A 15,535-nucleotide genomic window follows, 5' to 3' on the forward strand; every position below is an offset into this window, starting at 1 on the left:
GAAATTCCTCCAACTCTTTCGGTCACACGGAGACATGTCGTTATTGCACGAATATGGAGTATATGTTGAGAAATGTTCTCAAATATGGAAATAATATGTAAAAATAACTAAAATATGAGCCAAAACCTAATATATGTACAAATATGGAAAATAAAAACAGATTTTTTCGAGTCTACATACCATGATGCGCAAAGATAATACAAATTATTACTGATTTGATTTTCACACATAAATAAGTATTTACATATAAATCCGTTCCCTGTTTATAAGTATTTATGTATAAGTATTGATGTTCATAAAATGCACAGTCACTTAGAAACTCGAACCTGATATATATAAAAGTAAACTAAATGCTATAGTACAGATATGGGCACGTTTGGATTGTATCAATTGCATTGAGAGTCGATGGGATTCTTACAACCCAGAAGTAGTGACTGTACAACAGCTATTTATGGGTGTGCCTGAATGGTGGCTTCTTGTTCAGTGATGCATGATTGGTACATCGAGCTAACTAACTAACTAACTAACTCTCTAGCCTTCTTAAACCCGAAGGTTCATGGCTGCAGCAACACAGGCCTTCCATCTGTCCCTATCTTGAGCAAGATCTATATACTCTTTTCCATCCCTACCGATTTCCTTTAGGTCCATCTCAACGTTGTCCCTCCATCTTCGTCTTGGCCTTCCTACAGGTCTCTTACCATCAGGTTTCCCAACAAGAACCTTGTAAACTCCTCTTTCCTCTCCCATTCGTGCCACATGGCCTGCCCACCTAAGTCTTCTTGATTTAATTATTCTAAAAATATCTGGACATGAATACAAATTATGTAGTTCTAAATTATGTAACCTTCTCCACTCACCTGTCTCCTCATCCCTTTTAGGTCCAAAGATTTTCCTAAGGATCTTATTTTCAAATACTCTCAATTTATGTTCCTCTTTTAATGTAAGGGACCAAGTTTCACACCCATATAATAGTACACGCAAAATTACTGTTTTGTATATTTTAACTTTTAGTTTCTTAGATATTAAACGAGAAGACAAAAGTTTATGAAGAGAGAAGTAACATGCATTTCCTGAATTAAGCCTACTTTTTATTGGTACATCGAGTCCCGTACTAATTTTAAGTGGCTGTCTATACAAGAATACAGTACTGTTTCATTCAAATAACTTCCCAATTGCCCTCAAGTGTGGTGAAGAGTTGAAATTTTCGAGCTACTGCTTTCACCAAATGCTACCATTTGACTGTGTAGTAGCTACGTATTTTCAGGGCTAGGCTGTAGTGTAATTTTTACTGACGACAACTACTGATATAAAATTTACTGATAGTTGATTCTGTAAAAATAAGAAAAGGTGGCACTATTCACAATGGCATAAAGGCACATAGGAGATGTGGAGGTAGGGCTCTACATATTCTCGATCTCTGCCACATTGAAGGTGGTGATCTGCACCATGCTATGGCTGCTCCTGCAGAGTCGATTCCAGGTTTATATTCATTAGAGGCTGAGTTAGCCCCAAAGCAGCTTTATGCAGGGAGATTGTCCGAAAAATGTGCACTAAGGGGACTGAACTGGACCACTGTAGTTGATATTACAGTCAGTGGTGTACTGGTCTGATGTAAAACAGCAAATAATCTGATTAAAACTTGAATGGGTCATTTATCTCTGTAATTTTTTGAATGTAACCAAGGAATTGCTTTAGAAAGAGAAAAAATTAAATGTATTTTACAAAAAGTACATGAATTTGCATTTGAAATCAGGACATAATTCTGCTTTCGTTTGTGAACTATAAAATTTTCAGATTGGTAATTTAACTTATAAAATAATACTGATCAAGTACAGATAAATTAGTCTGATGTTATTTTTTTCTTTCTTTTTAAATCCACTTTTACAAACATCTTGCCTTTCACCAATCTTGTAAACCATTTCTGGCAAGTAAATCAGATTCACATGTGTCCAGACTTCATTCAATTGGAATGGATGTCGTTACTGCAGATGACTCAGTTGTAGAGTCACCATGTGGCGTGTCCCCAATTAGAACATGATGCTTTGCTTGAATATCAAATTGGATAAGCACGACCAGGTACATCATGACAGAAGTTGCAATCTGTAACAGAAGATTTAAGATACTTCCAAGTATTTACAAAACCACACCCACACCACCTTTTGTAGACTACAAAGCAAGACAATTTTTTTTGGGGCAGTGAGGATACCTGAAAAAAGTGAGTGGGGGCAGTCAGTATACACCTAAATACCATAAATAATAATTATTTTAGCTAATACTAATATATTTATCTATCAATTTATTTATTTATGTAGCTCTTATTTTATGTGGTGGATGTTAAGACTCGACTCAACCATAATATTATATCATAATTCACAATATAATATAGGTAAGGTAAATTCATAACATGATACATGTAAAATCAGAGATCGAATTGGGCCGGTATGGCATACTGGTATTAAATTAAGATGCCAAAAAGCATACCCGCAGTACATTTTTAAAGTTTGCCCTTATTTATCACAAATAGCAATGCAATGCCCAACAATGTACTCGATCATTTATCTCTCTTTATGTGTTGATAAAAGAGAGAGAATCAGAATCGATGTATTCTTTAAGAAATCACAAAAAAAGGATTGTATCAAGAGACAAGTCCGTGCATCCAAGCATACCGGCAGTAATTGATTTCCAATTCAGACACTGTGTAAAATACTACTTTTTTACTTAAGACCAATACATTTAGAATAGATATCTTTCAGATGTAGAATTTTTATGGAAGAACACAGCGTGTGAATGTATGAGGGAGAGTCAAATGAAAACCTCAAAACTGCAAAAATTACAGGACACTGTTTACAAAACACATGACACTGAATAAATTATACAATTTATAATTGTATAATTGCCACTGGCTGTGGAGGCTCAGTCAGCAACGCGTCTGACTACCATGCTAAAGGTCCTGGGTCCCCCTATACGCCTTCATGGCGTGGTGCTAAGCACAGGGGAGCACTTTACTTTTTTTTTTATACTTTTTTAAAATTATACAATCAGTGTGAGATTCCAGATTCGAAGCAGAGGGTCTTGCTTCTCGCACAACAGTTTTGCTACCTTGTGTACTGACGTCAGATGAGGACTGTCTACGAGGTTAGGTTAGGCCTGTTAGGTTAGGTTCCATTAGCATTAATACAATGAAAAATTATTATTTAGGCTAAGAGAACTAAGCATAGCTAGCCTAACAACGTAGTCATTTAGCCTAAAATTAAAAGCTCTATCCCGTGACGTCAGAACACAAGGTTGCTCAAGTGTTGTGTGATAAGTGAGACCCCGAATCAGACGAGTTTCGGATCTCCCTTATGGGACACAGTATTGAACACCGTCGTCTACTGACGTTATGATAAATGTTCTCGTTGTTTGGATAGGAGAGGAGGCGATGGGTTTAGACTCTTAGCATAAATAATGCCTTTTTGGTTCGAGCCCCGAAAAACTGCAGTCTATTTATGCTAAGATAACTAAACCTAACAGACCTACGAAGTATTTTGCACTGATGTCAGTAGACAACGGCGTTTGATACGGTGTGCGATAAGTGATATCTACGAGTTTCCTGTCAGAGCAGAAAGAGGCCAAGCCTAACAGGCTATGCTCGAAGTTTGATTGTAAAGTGATCGGAGGCTCGACATTAAATCGTCAAATTATCATTATTAACCCATTCGCAATAGACGTAGTGTAATATATTGTGCGAGAATTGTGTGTAGAGTATGCGTGAATTGTGATTGTGCGTGTTATAATGTGAATAGAAGAAATTGGACTGCCTTTGACGTGTTCGAGAACTTCATTGAGGTAAGTGATAGGAGGGTACATTGCGAATGAAAGGAACTGGGGGCAGAGTGCAATATGTTTAGGTGTAATGATGCACATGTCCATCCTCGTTTCACACGAAATGAACTTTTTACTTTAGTAATGGTTCTCGTAAACTTATCTACATCCAGGGCAGATACACAAAGCAAGCTTCGGTCAAGACAAGATGCGTTATTCGTTCGATATTTTCATCGTCAGCATGCTTGATACAGACCTTCATTTCGTTTCTTATAGCAAAGCCACGCGCATAGAGAACACGACTCTGTTCCCTTAATTTACGTTCTAATACATAGAAGCTTGTAGGACTCAACCTTAGATAAAGAATGTTTCAAATTTGTTATAGTCCTGAAATAACAACTTGCAATGTATATAAATTCCTATCACTGTAGTGGGTACCTTATAATACTACTTTTGCCAAACTGTTATTGAACACATTAAACTCACATAGCAGAAAATTAACAATTTCCACGACTTTCTTCACAGAACGTAAAATTCGGCTAGAAGCGCGAGAAAGACACATGAATGTTTTAGGTATCGTATATATATATATATATATATATATATATATATATATATATATATATACAGGGGGGTGATTGGTAATTCGACCTATTCCTGGAAAGGTGTAATACTAGAGCACATTTGCAACAAATTTGACCCTATGCTTTGGGGGTCGGAAATCAATGGGCGAGTTATTGCAGTTTGCAGATTTTCGTGAAATATACTTGCGACCAAAAAACTAATAATTGTGAAAAAACTACTACACCCTGGGCACTTAATCGACATGTTGCTAACAGCTGACGAATGAGTGACTACTAGGGAAAAAAAATCATGCCCAAAATTCCCATACCCACAGAAAGAAACAGTCATTGGTGCACACGCCATTAGTGTTGCCCACGAGACGAGACTTTGGCCTGTCTCGTCTCGTGAAGTCTCGTGGAAATGCTGTCTCGTCTCGAAAATATTCGTTTGTCTCATGACAGATGGTCAATCTCGTCTCGTCTCGAATTTTTAAAAGTCTGTCCCGTCTCGTCCCGTGGACAACACTACACGCCATGAAGAAATTTGGAAATTATCGTTTAAATCGAAGAGGATTACTCAAAAAATTGTTAACACACTTAGCGTAAAAATTACGGAAAAAACTTACTCGTTTCATAAGCTCTCCAAAAATATGCAAATGTTGTCAACTGGCACACGGGTTGGGGGAAAAATCTCAATAAAAAGCAGAGATGGCGCGTTGTTGACCTCTTTGTAAAGTGAAAAGAAGTTGTCGGTTGTGAGAAATAAAGGGACGAAAATGAGTGAAATAATAATGTTATTTACCATTCTCATGATTCCAGGTTGTCAGAATTAACTGTTACAAAAACTACAAATCCTGTTAAAATTGCCTCCCCCGGTTACGTATGCAAGCACGCAGCCTGCGGCGTACTTCAGACACAGTCACTCGCGTTGACACACTGTCTCCTTATGTCTCAATTCTCTCTCTCAACTCTTCTTGGGAATCCACTGGTGTACTGTAGACTAACTCTTACATGTGCAGGGGTGCCCACAGGCGGCATTTATGACGCTCCTGCGTCATGGGAATTTTTTGGGGGACAAAATTTTATAGTTTAGCTACTAATTCTATATATCTTGGGTTGGGGGATTGTTTCGTTTGATTCACATGTTATTCATTTTTAGTTATGGTTATTATGTTCTACCTGCCTGTGGTGAAACCGGGGATGGGATTGAAATAAAACACGACCTCTTTATGCCTTTAGAATCGGTTTCGAAAGGGCGGAGGACGTGCTGTTCGCATTAATACAAGGCTAATCAAGCAGACGAACTTGTAAGAATAAGGTTCAGCACACTAGCAATTTTAAAAGTGGTGCAAAATTAGGAAATTATCAATAAGTTTGCTGCAACAATTTTGCAACGTCAGAAGTTATTTTCATTTATGTAAAATGTTATTTCAATCAATGTCAATAATACAATATACATTGCTTAAATATACATCTGTATTATATTGTTCCGCAAATTTTGGCTGACCAAAAACATTTGTGTACATAATTCGGCATAAGGGGGGCGGGAGGAATCTTCTACCTTTTGGGGGGGATTACGTCATAGGCCTGGGGGGGATGGGCACCCCTGATCAGCAGCGACCAATTGTAGCGATATTTTATTACAAATAATGTTGTTTTCTGCCATTTACAGGCTGTCAGTTACAGCAATAAACTGCCATGACCAACAAAATAACGAGAGAAGGCTTTCGCAAGAGACATGTTTGCTGCCGTAACCAGGTGTGTGCGGGACGAAACATTTTTGGTCGGGACAGGATTGGGAGGGAAATATTAATAATCCTGACTTTCAGAACTGGAAAAAATCTCCATTTTCAGACCACGTCGGGAATTTTCGGGACGGGAAATTTTCGAGATTTCCCGATGTGGTGAAAATGTCGAATTATACACACTATTTTCTCTTCAAGGCATTGTTTTTGCACTTCTGGAATAAAAACTGTTAATTTCAGGAAATTTCAGACATTTATAGGGCAGAAAATACCAAGAATTAACCTCTTTTAAATGATATTCTTTGGAATTTCTCGGCTGTTCGGGATTACGAATAGGCTGGGAAAGCATTTCCCGAAGTCAAGATGTGACCTTGATAATCCACACTCCCTCATTTTGATTTATTACTTTTTTTTTGTTTACAGTACCCTTCGGCACGTAAAAAGAGGTACCATGAAGGACAGTAGATTAAGTGGTCAGTGTTGATATCTGTGCTTTGTGAGAAAGTAAAAAAAAGTACAGGGCAACCGAAACATAATACAACGGTTTTACATTTCGGTTACCTTTCTTTGGGCCACCCTGTACATAGAACTGTTGATCAACAATGTTATAGATGTTTATGGAAAGGAAGTAAGGCTAATCTAGTTTCTATCTAAATAGGCTCGAGTATAAACTTGTCTACAACAAGTATTTTAAGTTCAATTAAATTTTTATGATTTATAAAGAAATAATTGTTATTATTATTTCTATGACTGAAGGCCAAGACACGAAATCTTACTGGCCCTCGTGAGAAAAACCCTGCGGGAGCTCTTCCCGCTAACACTTAACGTTGTCTGGTCTAACTAAAGGTGCATTTATTTATTTATTTGGCCTTAACCTAACATGCTCAAATTGGGTGAAATTAAGCAAGTGCAATATTGTTTGATTTTTTACATAACATAGAATAAAAACTTACGGAACGTAAAAGTGCGAGGTCGATTTGAAAAACTCCACATGCCATAAGTTTAACTTTTCTTCGATGAAGTAGTTGTGACGAGAATTGACGAAGCTGAAAAAAATAATACAAAAATATGTATAAAATATGCTCTGATGACCTAAAATTTAACAAAATATACACTATAATTTGAAAAATATGCCCTTATAACTGGACTGTTTTAAACATCAATATCTAAATGCTGAGATATTTTCACTATTTTTAGTTCGCTTTATGGGCCCTGAGCTGCAATGAACAATGAATATTTTCTCTAAATTTTCAAATAAAAATGAAAATAATTTTGCTACAGTGAAAAAAAACAACCGTGTAGAGTAAAAATGGGAGTAATAACGAATCCACTCCGAAAATGACTGTATATTTCTTGAAAATGCAAAAATATGCTGAATATGACTCAAAATCCGTCAAAATATGCTCTATCACGTAGAAATTGCCAAATATGTCAAAATATGCCCTTAAAAACACCTTAATTTAATTAGTTTCTTCATAATATGATTTTTACATGTTTAGGGAACACATCGCCCTTACCCCAAAAAAATATGCTAAGTCATAAAAATCATAGCTTTTCAAACCATACAAGTTTTTAATATTCTGCGGCATACTTCGTCTTTGAGGGTAACTTCGTCATGAAACCGATAGATGTTTCCTTATGATACATGTGCTGAACTTGTAAGATTTCAATGTTTTTTAAAAAAAAGAAAAAAGAAAGATATACAAACGTAACTAGTATGACAAGAGACAGTGGCGGTGATTGGGTCCCAAAACCGGGAGGGGAAGGTGCCAAAACTGGGGAGGGGGGGCAAAGACAGTATATTTCCCTTTTGTAGATATGGTTTAGCATACTGCAGGAGCAAGAGTGGCGAAAACTGGGGGCAACTGCCCCCCCTCGCCCCCGCCACTGACAAGAGGATATATGACGAGAAAATGCTGCAAACAGCGCCAAAGCACAATGCACTTGCACACAACACACTTCCTCCCTTGATGCATAATTCTGATATCACACGTGTGAGGCATGTGAAGATGATGACTGATTGATTGATTTTCCGTGACGATCTGGCCTCTTCATGGGGTTAATTTTGACCTGCTAGGAACGTAAGCGGAAATGACGAAGTTGCCCCATTTACCCCCCCCCCTAATATTTTGGAATTTCTTTGGTATTCCTTCAGTACATGTATAAAGGACTAAGTGTTTCTCGCGTATAATTTTCGGGTTGTCACTCGCCACGGATTTTGCAGGGCAAAATCTGTACGAAAAGTTACCCCGTTTGACGGTAAATCGGCTCTGGGATGACCCAGCCCCTTCTCAATTGAGGTAAAGGCGGCCAAACAATGGTGCTGATGGCGACGATTAGGGGGACCGAGGGGGCAGCTGCCCTCACTTTTCACCACTTTTGCCCCGGCAGTATGCTAAACCTTATATACAAAGGGAAATATACTGTCTTTGCCCCCCCCCCCCCCCGGTTTTGGAACCCAATCGCCGCCACTGGGGCTGATCACATCACCTCCACCGTGAGCTAGATCGGAAATGTGTGGAATCCTACCTCAACATCCCTGTATACATTCATGACAGGGTGCAATGCACAAACGTCATCTGCAGGTAACACCCATAAAACCGTGTAAAATGTGGTGGAACTGAAAATATATTGATTTTAATTCCACAAAACTAAAAACGGTCCACATATTATATAATTATTGGGCACATATGTGTTAATTGTGAACTTCCTGCACTAAATTTATTAAGTTATTAGTCATTTAGCCAGCAATAACAATAATTATTGGACGCATTCCCCCACAAATTCGTTCATCATATGCCCCCCAAATTATTTTTATAAATATATAGTAACTGATTTTAATTTGAATGCAATAGCCTGTCAAGTGCTCCTTAGTTATATCTTAAAATGTAAATTTTCGACACGCAGAAAGCTAGCACATTGATTAATCAGATAATTTGAAATGTCAGAAAATGAATGATGTATAAACAATGTTTTTGGACGGCGAATAAATGTTAAAAAGCCCGCAACTTAATGATAAGATAGAAAAACCTAACTGAGCACACCGCTGGCGTTCGCAGTTTTGTTTGGGGGCGGAAGGGGGGAGTTGTGTAGATATTACATAGCTGCGTTCTGGGAGAAGACAGGATAAAGTATAACATATATTTAAATATTTCGTAAATATATATTTTTGTACCTTCGTTTTAAAAGTTGTTCAAAGACCAAAATGGTAATCGGGGAATTTTTAAGGGGAGTTTGCTTTATCATTTTGGCTCCTCCCGAGTTTTTTGCTGCTTTTATTTGAAAAATTTGATTTTATCAAAATTCCAGAAGGAGCTGCACCATCAGCTCCCTCACCCTGCATATTTCAGTGGGGAATACCAACCAAATATTCGTGCTGCAGTTGTCTTAACGAAAACTGGTTTGTTCATATGACTGATTCAATTATTTCGTAGAAAGTGAAAATAGAATCTGGCGCCTCCTGCAACACTGTAAATGAACACTCGCAAACATGCATGCCCAAGCTGGGATTCGAACCCGGGACTAACTTTATTATTAGTAGTAGGAGTAGTATCAAATACGTTATTACCCTCGTAAATTATGCAAAAAAGTTGGTGCTAAAGCATTTGTGTTCGAACAAGCGATTTGAATTATTTTTTCAACACGTTCAATTTCACATTAATAATGGAAAACAAGCAAACAAACTATTTTTGAAAGACAGAAAGTGCTTGATAAATGCATTCCAAATATAATTATTTCTTTTTTACATTAACATCTATAAATTTCATGCACGTTATGTTTCACATATATGCAACATGGAGCGACGTGGACACTAAATTGTGTATGTATTCAACGTTTCTTTAATACATATTATAGAATGAATAACATATGTTATTTAAATACATTACACAACCTATTCATCCATCTTACAACATCCAACAGCAAAAATTACATAAATTGTAAACCACTAAACCACTCCTTGGCGGAGTGGTTTAGCACATCGCGCTACGACGCCAGGGGTTCTGGGTTCGGATCCTGGCCTGAGCATGGATGTTTGTGAGTGTCCATTAACCAATTTCATCACTCACCCCCATCTTCGCAAATTAGCCAAACGTGGCACAAGACGCAAAGTATAATAAAGCAAATCAATCAATCAATAAATACATAAATTGTCTCAAATGTGTACTCTCCCTTTCCTCGAAACAATTGTTCATGCATTTAAAACAAAATCAATTAAGACAAGTCTTATATCTCTGTCTGGTAATTTACAATACATTACAGAGAAGAATGACAAATTGCGAGCGAAGCGAGCAAGAAAATTTTACGAAAAGTATTTTTATTTGCATAAAATTTGAAGTTGTGGGCGGTAATTGCCCCCTGCAGGTACACTTGGCCGTCGATGTTTGCCCCCCTTGCCCCCCTAGAACTCATTTCGGTCCAAGGTTGAATGGGGGCAATGCCGCCCTGCCCCCTGTGGTTGCGCCACCTACTGGTAGTCACTTTTGGTGAAAATCGGATAGGACCAGATTTAGTCAAAAGTGACCTTATTTTTGAGTTTTGACTGTCGTTTTTACAGTGTAACAAGCGTTGTAAACTGATACAAAATACAGATAATAATTAATACGGTCAATGACGTACGCATGCAGATATTTACCTCTGAAGCATTTTCCGATTTCATGTCAGTTCCCACTGTCAGTTTTTGTACTACGTTTCTCGTGTTGTTTGCCTGCAACATAGAAGTAGAGAAAAAAAAATAATGTGTACACTAAATTGTGATGTTTTCAATGCTTAAAAAATACATACATGGAAATGCTAAAATTTGCCATGTAATTCACAATAATAAAATAACTTTAAATAGTGTAAGTTGTTTCCTAATCTTGTTTCTTTGAAATGGCTGTGTATAATCTGGACAATTGTTGCATTTTCAAGCATCAAACCGCGTAGTAGCTGAGAAAATGAAATTTTTTGGTTATTATTTTACCTATCAAAATAGCATTTTTTAATTATATACAATAACGTAATTCTAATTTGGTAAATTTTCATTGAATTTTTGACGTTGTAGCGAATTTACATTGTTTCATGTAGAATAATATTTTCACATTATGATTTAATTCTACAATTAAACGAATAGTGCATATTAAAGATTCTTGATTGAAATATTCGAATACGATTTTTATATAGGGGTTACAGTGGGATGCTCAAACTTTGCTTAGGAAATTTTCCCATGAACATTTTCATTAATTTTCCTCATATGTTGTGTTTTTTTAAGAATGGATTATTGCGTATGTTGGTGTAGAGGTTGTCAGTAGCTTCTTTGACATTGTGTTTCAATTATTGAAGTTCTCATTGGGTAAATCAAAGATAAGAAAAACATGGTGATGGAACAATTTGCATCGTAATACCTATGCATTCCACTATACTTTTAGAATATCATTTCAGTAATTTGGGATTTTTTAAAGTATGTGAAAACAATCTATAAAGTCGGAATATATCAGAGTTGCTTCAATGTACCAGCGTCGTATGAACTCGTAATAAATCGTACACCAAACAGCAAAAGAAACAGTGTACGAATTGTCCATCAGTATTTTCATTCACTTGTTTTCCGCACTGTGATTATAATGAATTGAAATGGAAACGTTAATAAGTAGAGATTAACATCTGCTTCGAATCAACAGAATCCCATTCCTTTAAACAACACAGGATGTAGAACAAGAAATAATGGAAATAGCGATAGAGAATTTTCGAGTTGACCCTTTCTGTAAAGTTCGAGACCTGATTCGAACTCCACTTTTCTTCAAAGAAAGTTCTGAAAGATAAGTTCGTTTCCTCTCACAACCATTTGTCAAGTCCACGTAGAGACCAATAAATCCTTCCTTCAAACGTTTCACACCAATAGCATCCTTTCTAGGAACTGACAGTACTTGTCAAGTCCACGTGGAGTAAATTAGATGTTGCCAATTGAATTTCTTAGATATTTCATAACGTGGGGCTACGGGTATCTTTGCTAGCTTGTGTTATTGTGTTTTGCTATTTTTTGTACACTGTGGAGACCTTGGGAGTATAACGTCGTGCGTTCGAATCAGGACTTGAACCATACACTCACCTCTTCTGACGTTGCGTAGCAGATCCACGTGATGATGATGGTCCTCACGCTCACCACGGTCACCTCCAACATGTTGAAGAGGATCTGGTGGCTGGGAAAGGCGAAGAGGTCGGTCACGTGGATGATGAAGTGGTAGGAGCAGTACATTACGCTGAAGAGGATATCGCAGAAGTGCGCGAGCATGGTGAAACCATACGCCACGTTCATATCCTCAACGACATCGCAGAGCTCAAAGTGGATGGTCCTGAGCGACTTCACCCTCTCCCTGAAGTCGCACGGGGGTTGCACGTTCTGCACCCTGGCGGCCGTCAGCGGCGGCAGCTTCATTCTCTCGTTCCAACCGTCCGGATGGACGGAGTTCGGACGAGGCTCCGGTCTGTCCGGTTCCTTGTACCCTTGCAGCTTCCGGACCTCCTTGTTGAGGTGTCCGAAGCGGCCCTTCAGCAGTGACACAACTCCAACGAACTGCATGTCAAGAACCACATTGAGCACGTGGAGAGCAAAATAGCAGTTTACACCGAGCACCACCCAGAGGTTCACGTGCTTCATGTGCACCAGCTTGTACACCATCACGTCCACGAACAGCACCACGAGGACAGAGAACACCAGTACAGCCTTTCCCACCAGCAACCGTCTCGCCTTGACGTGTCCGGACAGTCTGTACTCCAGGACCTTATCCGCGTGAGCCATTCTGGAGAATATTGACGGTACTTTTCTGGAACCGTACACAATGAACACGAAGGTCCCAAAAGAGGCAATGAGGACAGGGCAAGTGTCCACAAGCAGGAGAAAAGTGTTGACCAGCATGTGCACCCGCTTCTCCTTGTAGTGTTCCAACTCTTGGATAATCTTGTACGTCACCAGGACAGAAGTGGGAACGAAGAAGATGAAGTACAGGACAAGGCTGTATATCCTGGAGATGATGGAGTTCTGGAAACTCAATTCCTTCTTCTCGTTTTTCACACGCGATACTGGGAACACAGCGAAGGGCTTGCAGATGTAGTAATACGGAGCGAAAGAGGCCATCAGGTCTATGGCCTTCATGCTGGCAACCACACTTGTCGGAGAACGAAGTGAAACTGCCGAGTCGTGTAGACGACTGTATTGATTCCTAAGTGTCACAGGCAAGAACTCACAAGAGGGGTGAGAGTGTTTTCCAGGGAAAGGGTGGTCTTGTTTACAACTTGTCTCTTTCTCGCTGTTCACATCGTCATTACTCAGGGAAGATTGTTATTACCCAGCTAGTTCATTACCAACAACATAATCGACCATTCCACGAATTTACTACTGCCCAACTGTCGACAAACACTTGTTGCGTGCAGGTTTGTTTTGTGTTGCTCGACCTTGGCAACAGGGGTCAGATCTTCAAGTGCGTGTTCGATATTTTGTTTCTATCCAACGGCAATGCTGTTTAGTAATGTCGATACCGAGGGGTCAGCAAAAATGGCGCACGACACTTTGGCGAAGTCTAATTATTCTGGAAGTTACATAAAATTTGAAGTTTCCATTGATTTTGTACCAATATTATGTGAAACAAAACCTGTATTTTATGATTAGATGACAGGTATGTTTATATTCTGATGTAACTTTTGAACATTTTAAAACAATTGATGTTTGTAATTGGAATGGACTACTCATTAGTATTAATCAATATTTTGAATAACTTATTTGTTATAATTTTCAAGCATCAGTATCGGTAAGAAGTGTTAAGAGTATCGGTTCAAAGTGTTATCAGCTCAGCTCTAGTAATTATCACACCATCGGATTATAGGCACTTAAAGACACAGAACTCCAAAATATGCTGCAGAACCACTAAATAGCCTCTAAAGGCACTAAAATATACGAAAAAGCCGAAAAGAGTTTGGTGGGCAGCACATGGGAGACGAGAGGAAAGTATGCAGGGTTCTTGTTGGGAAGCCTGATGGTAAGTGATCTATAGCAAACCGAGATTAGGATACTATTAACGTGGACCTGAGGGAAATAGGCAAGAATGGTAAAGAGTAGATTGATCTTTGATCGGAAAAGAGACGGTAGACAGTAAATGTTGCTACGGGAATATATTTTCGGGTTTAGGGATGCCAGGGGAAACTATATTTTGATGTAATATGAAAAACTATCCCCTGTACAGTTTCAGGTTCCAGGGGTCTCCCTGATAGCGTTGTTTTGATTGATTGAGATTATTTTACTTCGCGTTTTGTGCCTCTTGGCTAATTTGCGAAGATGGGGATGAAATGATGAAATTGATGAATGGACATTCACAAACAACCAAGCCCGAGCGGGATTCGAACACCGGATCCTTGGCGTCGCAGCGCGATGTGCTAACTAGGGATGGCCAAACGGATCCGGATCCGAAAAATCCGGATCCGTTCGGATCCGGATCCGGATCCAAAAGTTACGGATCAGGATCCGGATCCGAAAGTTCCGTATCTGGATCCGGATCCGAGAGTTCCGGATCCGCGGATCCGGATCCGGGTCTGAAAGTTTCGGATCTGGATCCGGATCCGAGAGTTCCGGATCCGCGGATCCGGATCTGGGTCTGAAAGTTTCGGATCCGGATCCAAAAATTTCGGATCCGGGTCCGAAAGTTTCGGATCTGGATCCGGATCCGGATCCGAGAGTTTCGTATCTCAATCCCATTATAATATTACCACACCTTAGTCCTACAAGAATTTTTTTCAAGTGTTGTTTCTAAAATACTTTGCTACGCATCGGCTAACACACTCGTGCACAAATGTCCGAGGTGATTTTGTAAATGCCATTGAAACGAATATGTATTCATTCGAATGTATTGGAAATGAAAACACACATAAATGTGAGACATTCCATTCCAGGATGAAACCTTTAACACATATGACAAGATAGAAATGTTATACAAAAATTATACAATTGTTCTACAGTTACAGTTTTACAAATTAAAATAAAACATTATAATATATGCAGTGTTAAATAATTACAAAGTGTAAGACTAACAAGGGAGGTTATCTAAGTGTCCCCCTCCGATTTCCATGAAACTTGGCAGAATTAGGTGTTTTTTGTTTAAGCTAAAAAACGGTTTTAGGGGGCAAAACCCCCTCAAATGTCAAGATGAGGACAAATTGAAGTGAGGATCTGACCCTGTGTCCCCCTCCGATTTCCATGATACTTGGCAGGTGTGTGTATAAACGGGCCCAAATGAAGAAATACGTGTTTTTTTTTTGTTTCAGCTAAAAAACGGTTTTAGGGGGCAAAACCCCCTCAAATGTCAAGATGAGGACAAATTGAAGTGAGGATCTGACCCCTGTGTCCCTCCCATTTCCATAAAACTTGGCAGGCGTATAGTGGGGCCCAATGGAAGAAATAAG

General features: G+C 38.8%; 2 protein-coding genes across 2 annotated transcripts in view; one reads left to right on the forward strand and one right to left on the reverse strand.

Moving 5' to 3' along the window:
• Nucleotides 1-1,221: 1,221 nt before the first annotated feature.
• On the reverse strand, nucleotides 1,222-13,455 carry LOC145981771 (uncharacterized). The gene is made up of 4 exons (XM_083115187.1): nucleotides 12,195-13,455; nucleotides 10,746-10,817; nucleotides 7,066-7,158; nucleotides 1,222-2,100 (listed from the first exon to the last, which is right to left on the reverse strand). The coding sequence occupies exons 1-4, from the start codon at nucleotides 13,236-13,238 to the stop codon at nucleotides 1,957-1,959; spliced, it is 1,353 nt and encodes a 450-aa protein (XP_082971313.1). The 5' UTR covers nucleotides 13,239-13,455; the 3' UTR covers nucleotides 1,222-1,956.
• LOC145981772 (putative gustatory receptor 28b) overlaps nucleotides 3,630-15,535 on the forward strand; it is a 202,617-nt gene continuing 190,711 nt past the window's right edge. Inside the window, exon 1 of the mRNA XM_083115188.1 lies at nucleotides 3,630-3,828. The gene's annotated coding sequence lies outside the window, so the exon portion shown is untranslated. The remainder of the gene's footprint in view (nucleotides 3,829-15,535) is intronic.

The sequence above is a fragment of the Lepisma saccharinum genome, chromosome 30 (genome assembly GCF_977018435.1).
Source record: "Lepisma saccharinum chromosome 30, izLepSacc3.1, whole genome shotgun sequence".
NCBI classification, from domain to species: Eukaryota; Metazoa; Arthropoda; class Insecta; order Zygentoma; family Lepismatidae; genus Lepisma; species Lepisma saccharinum.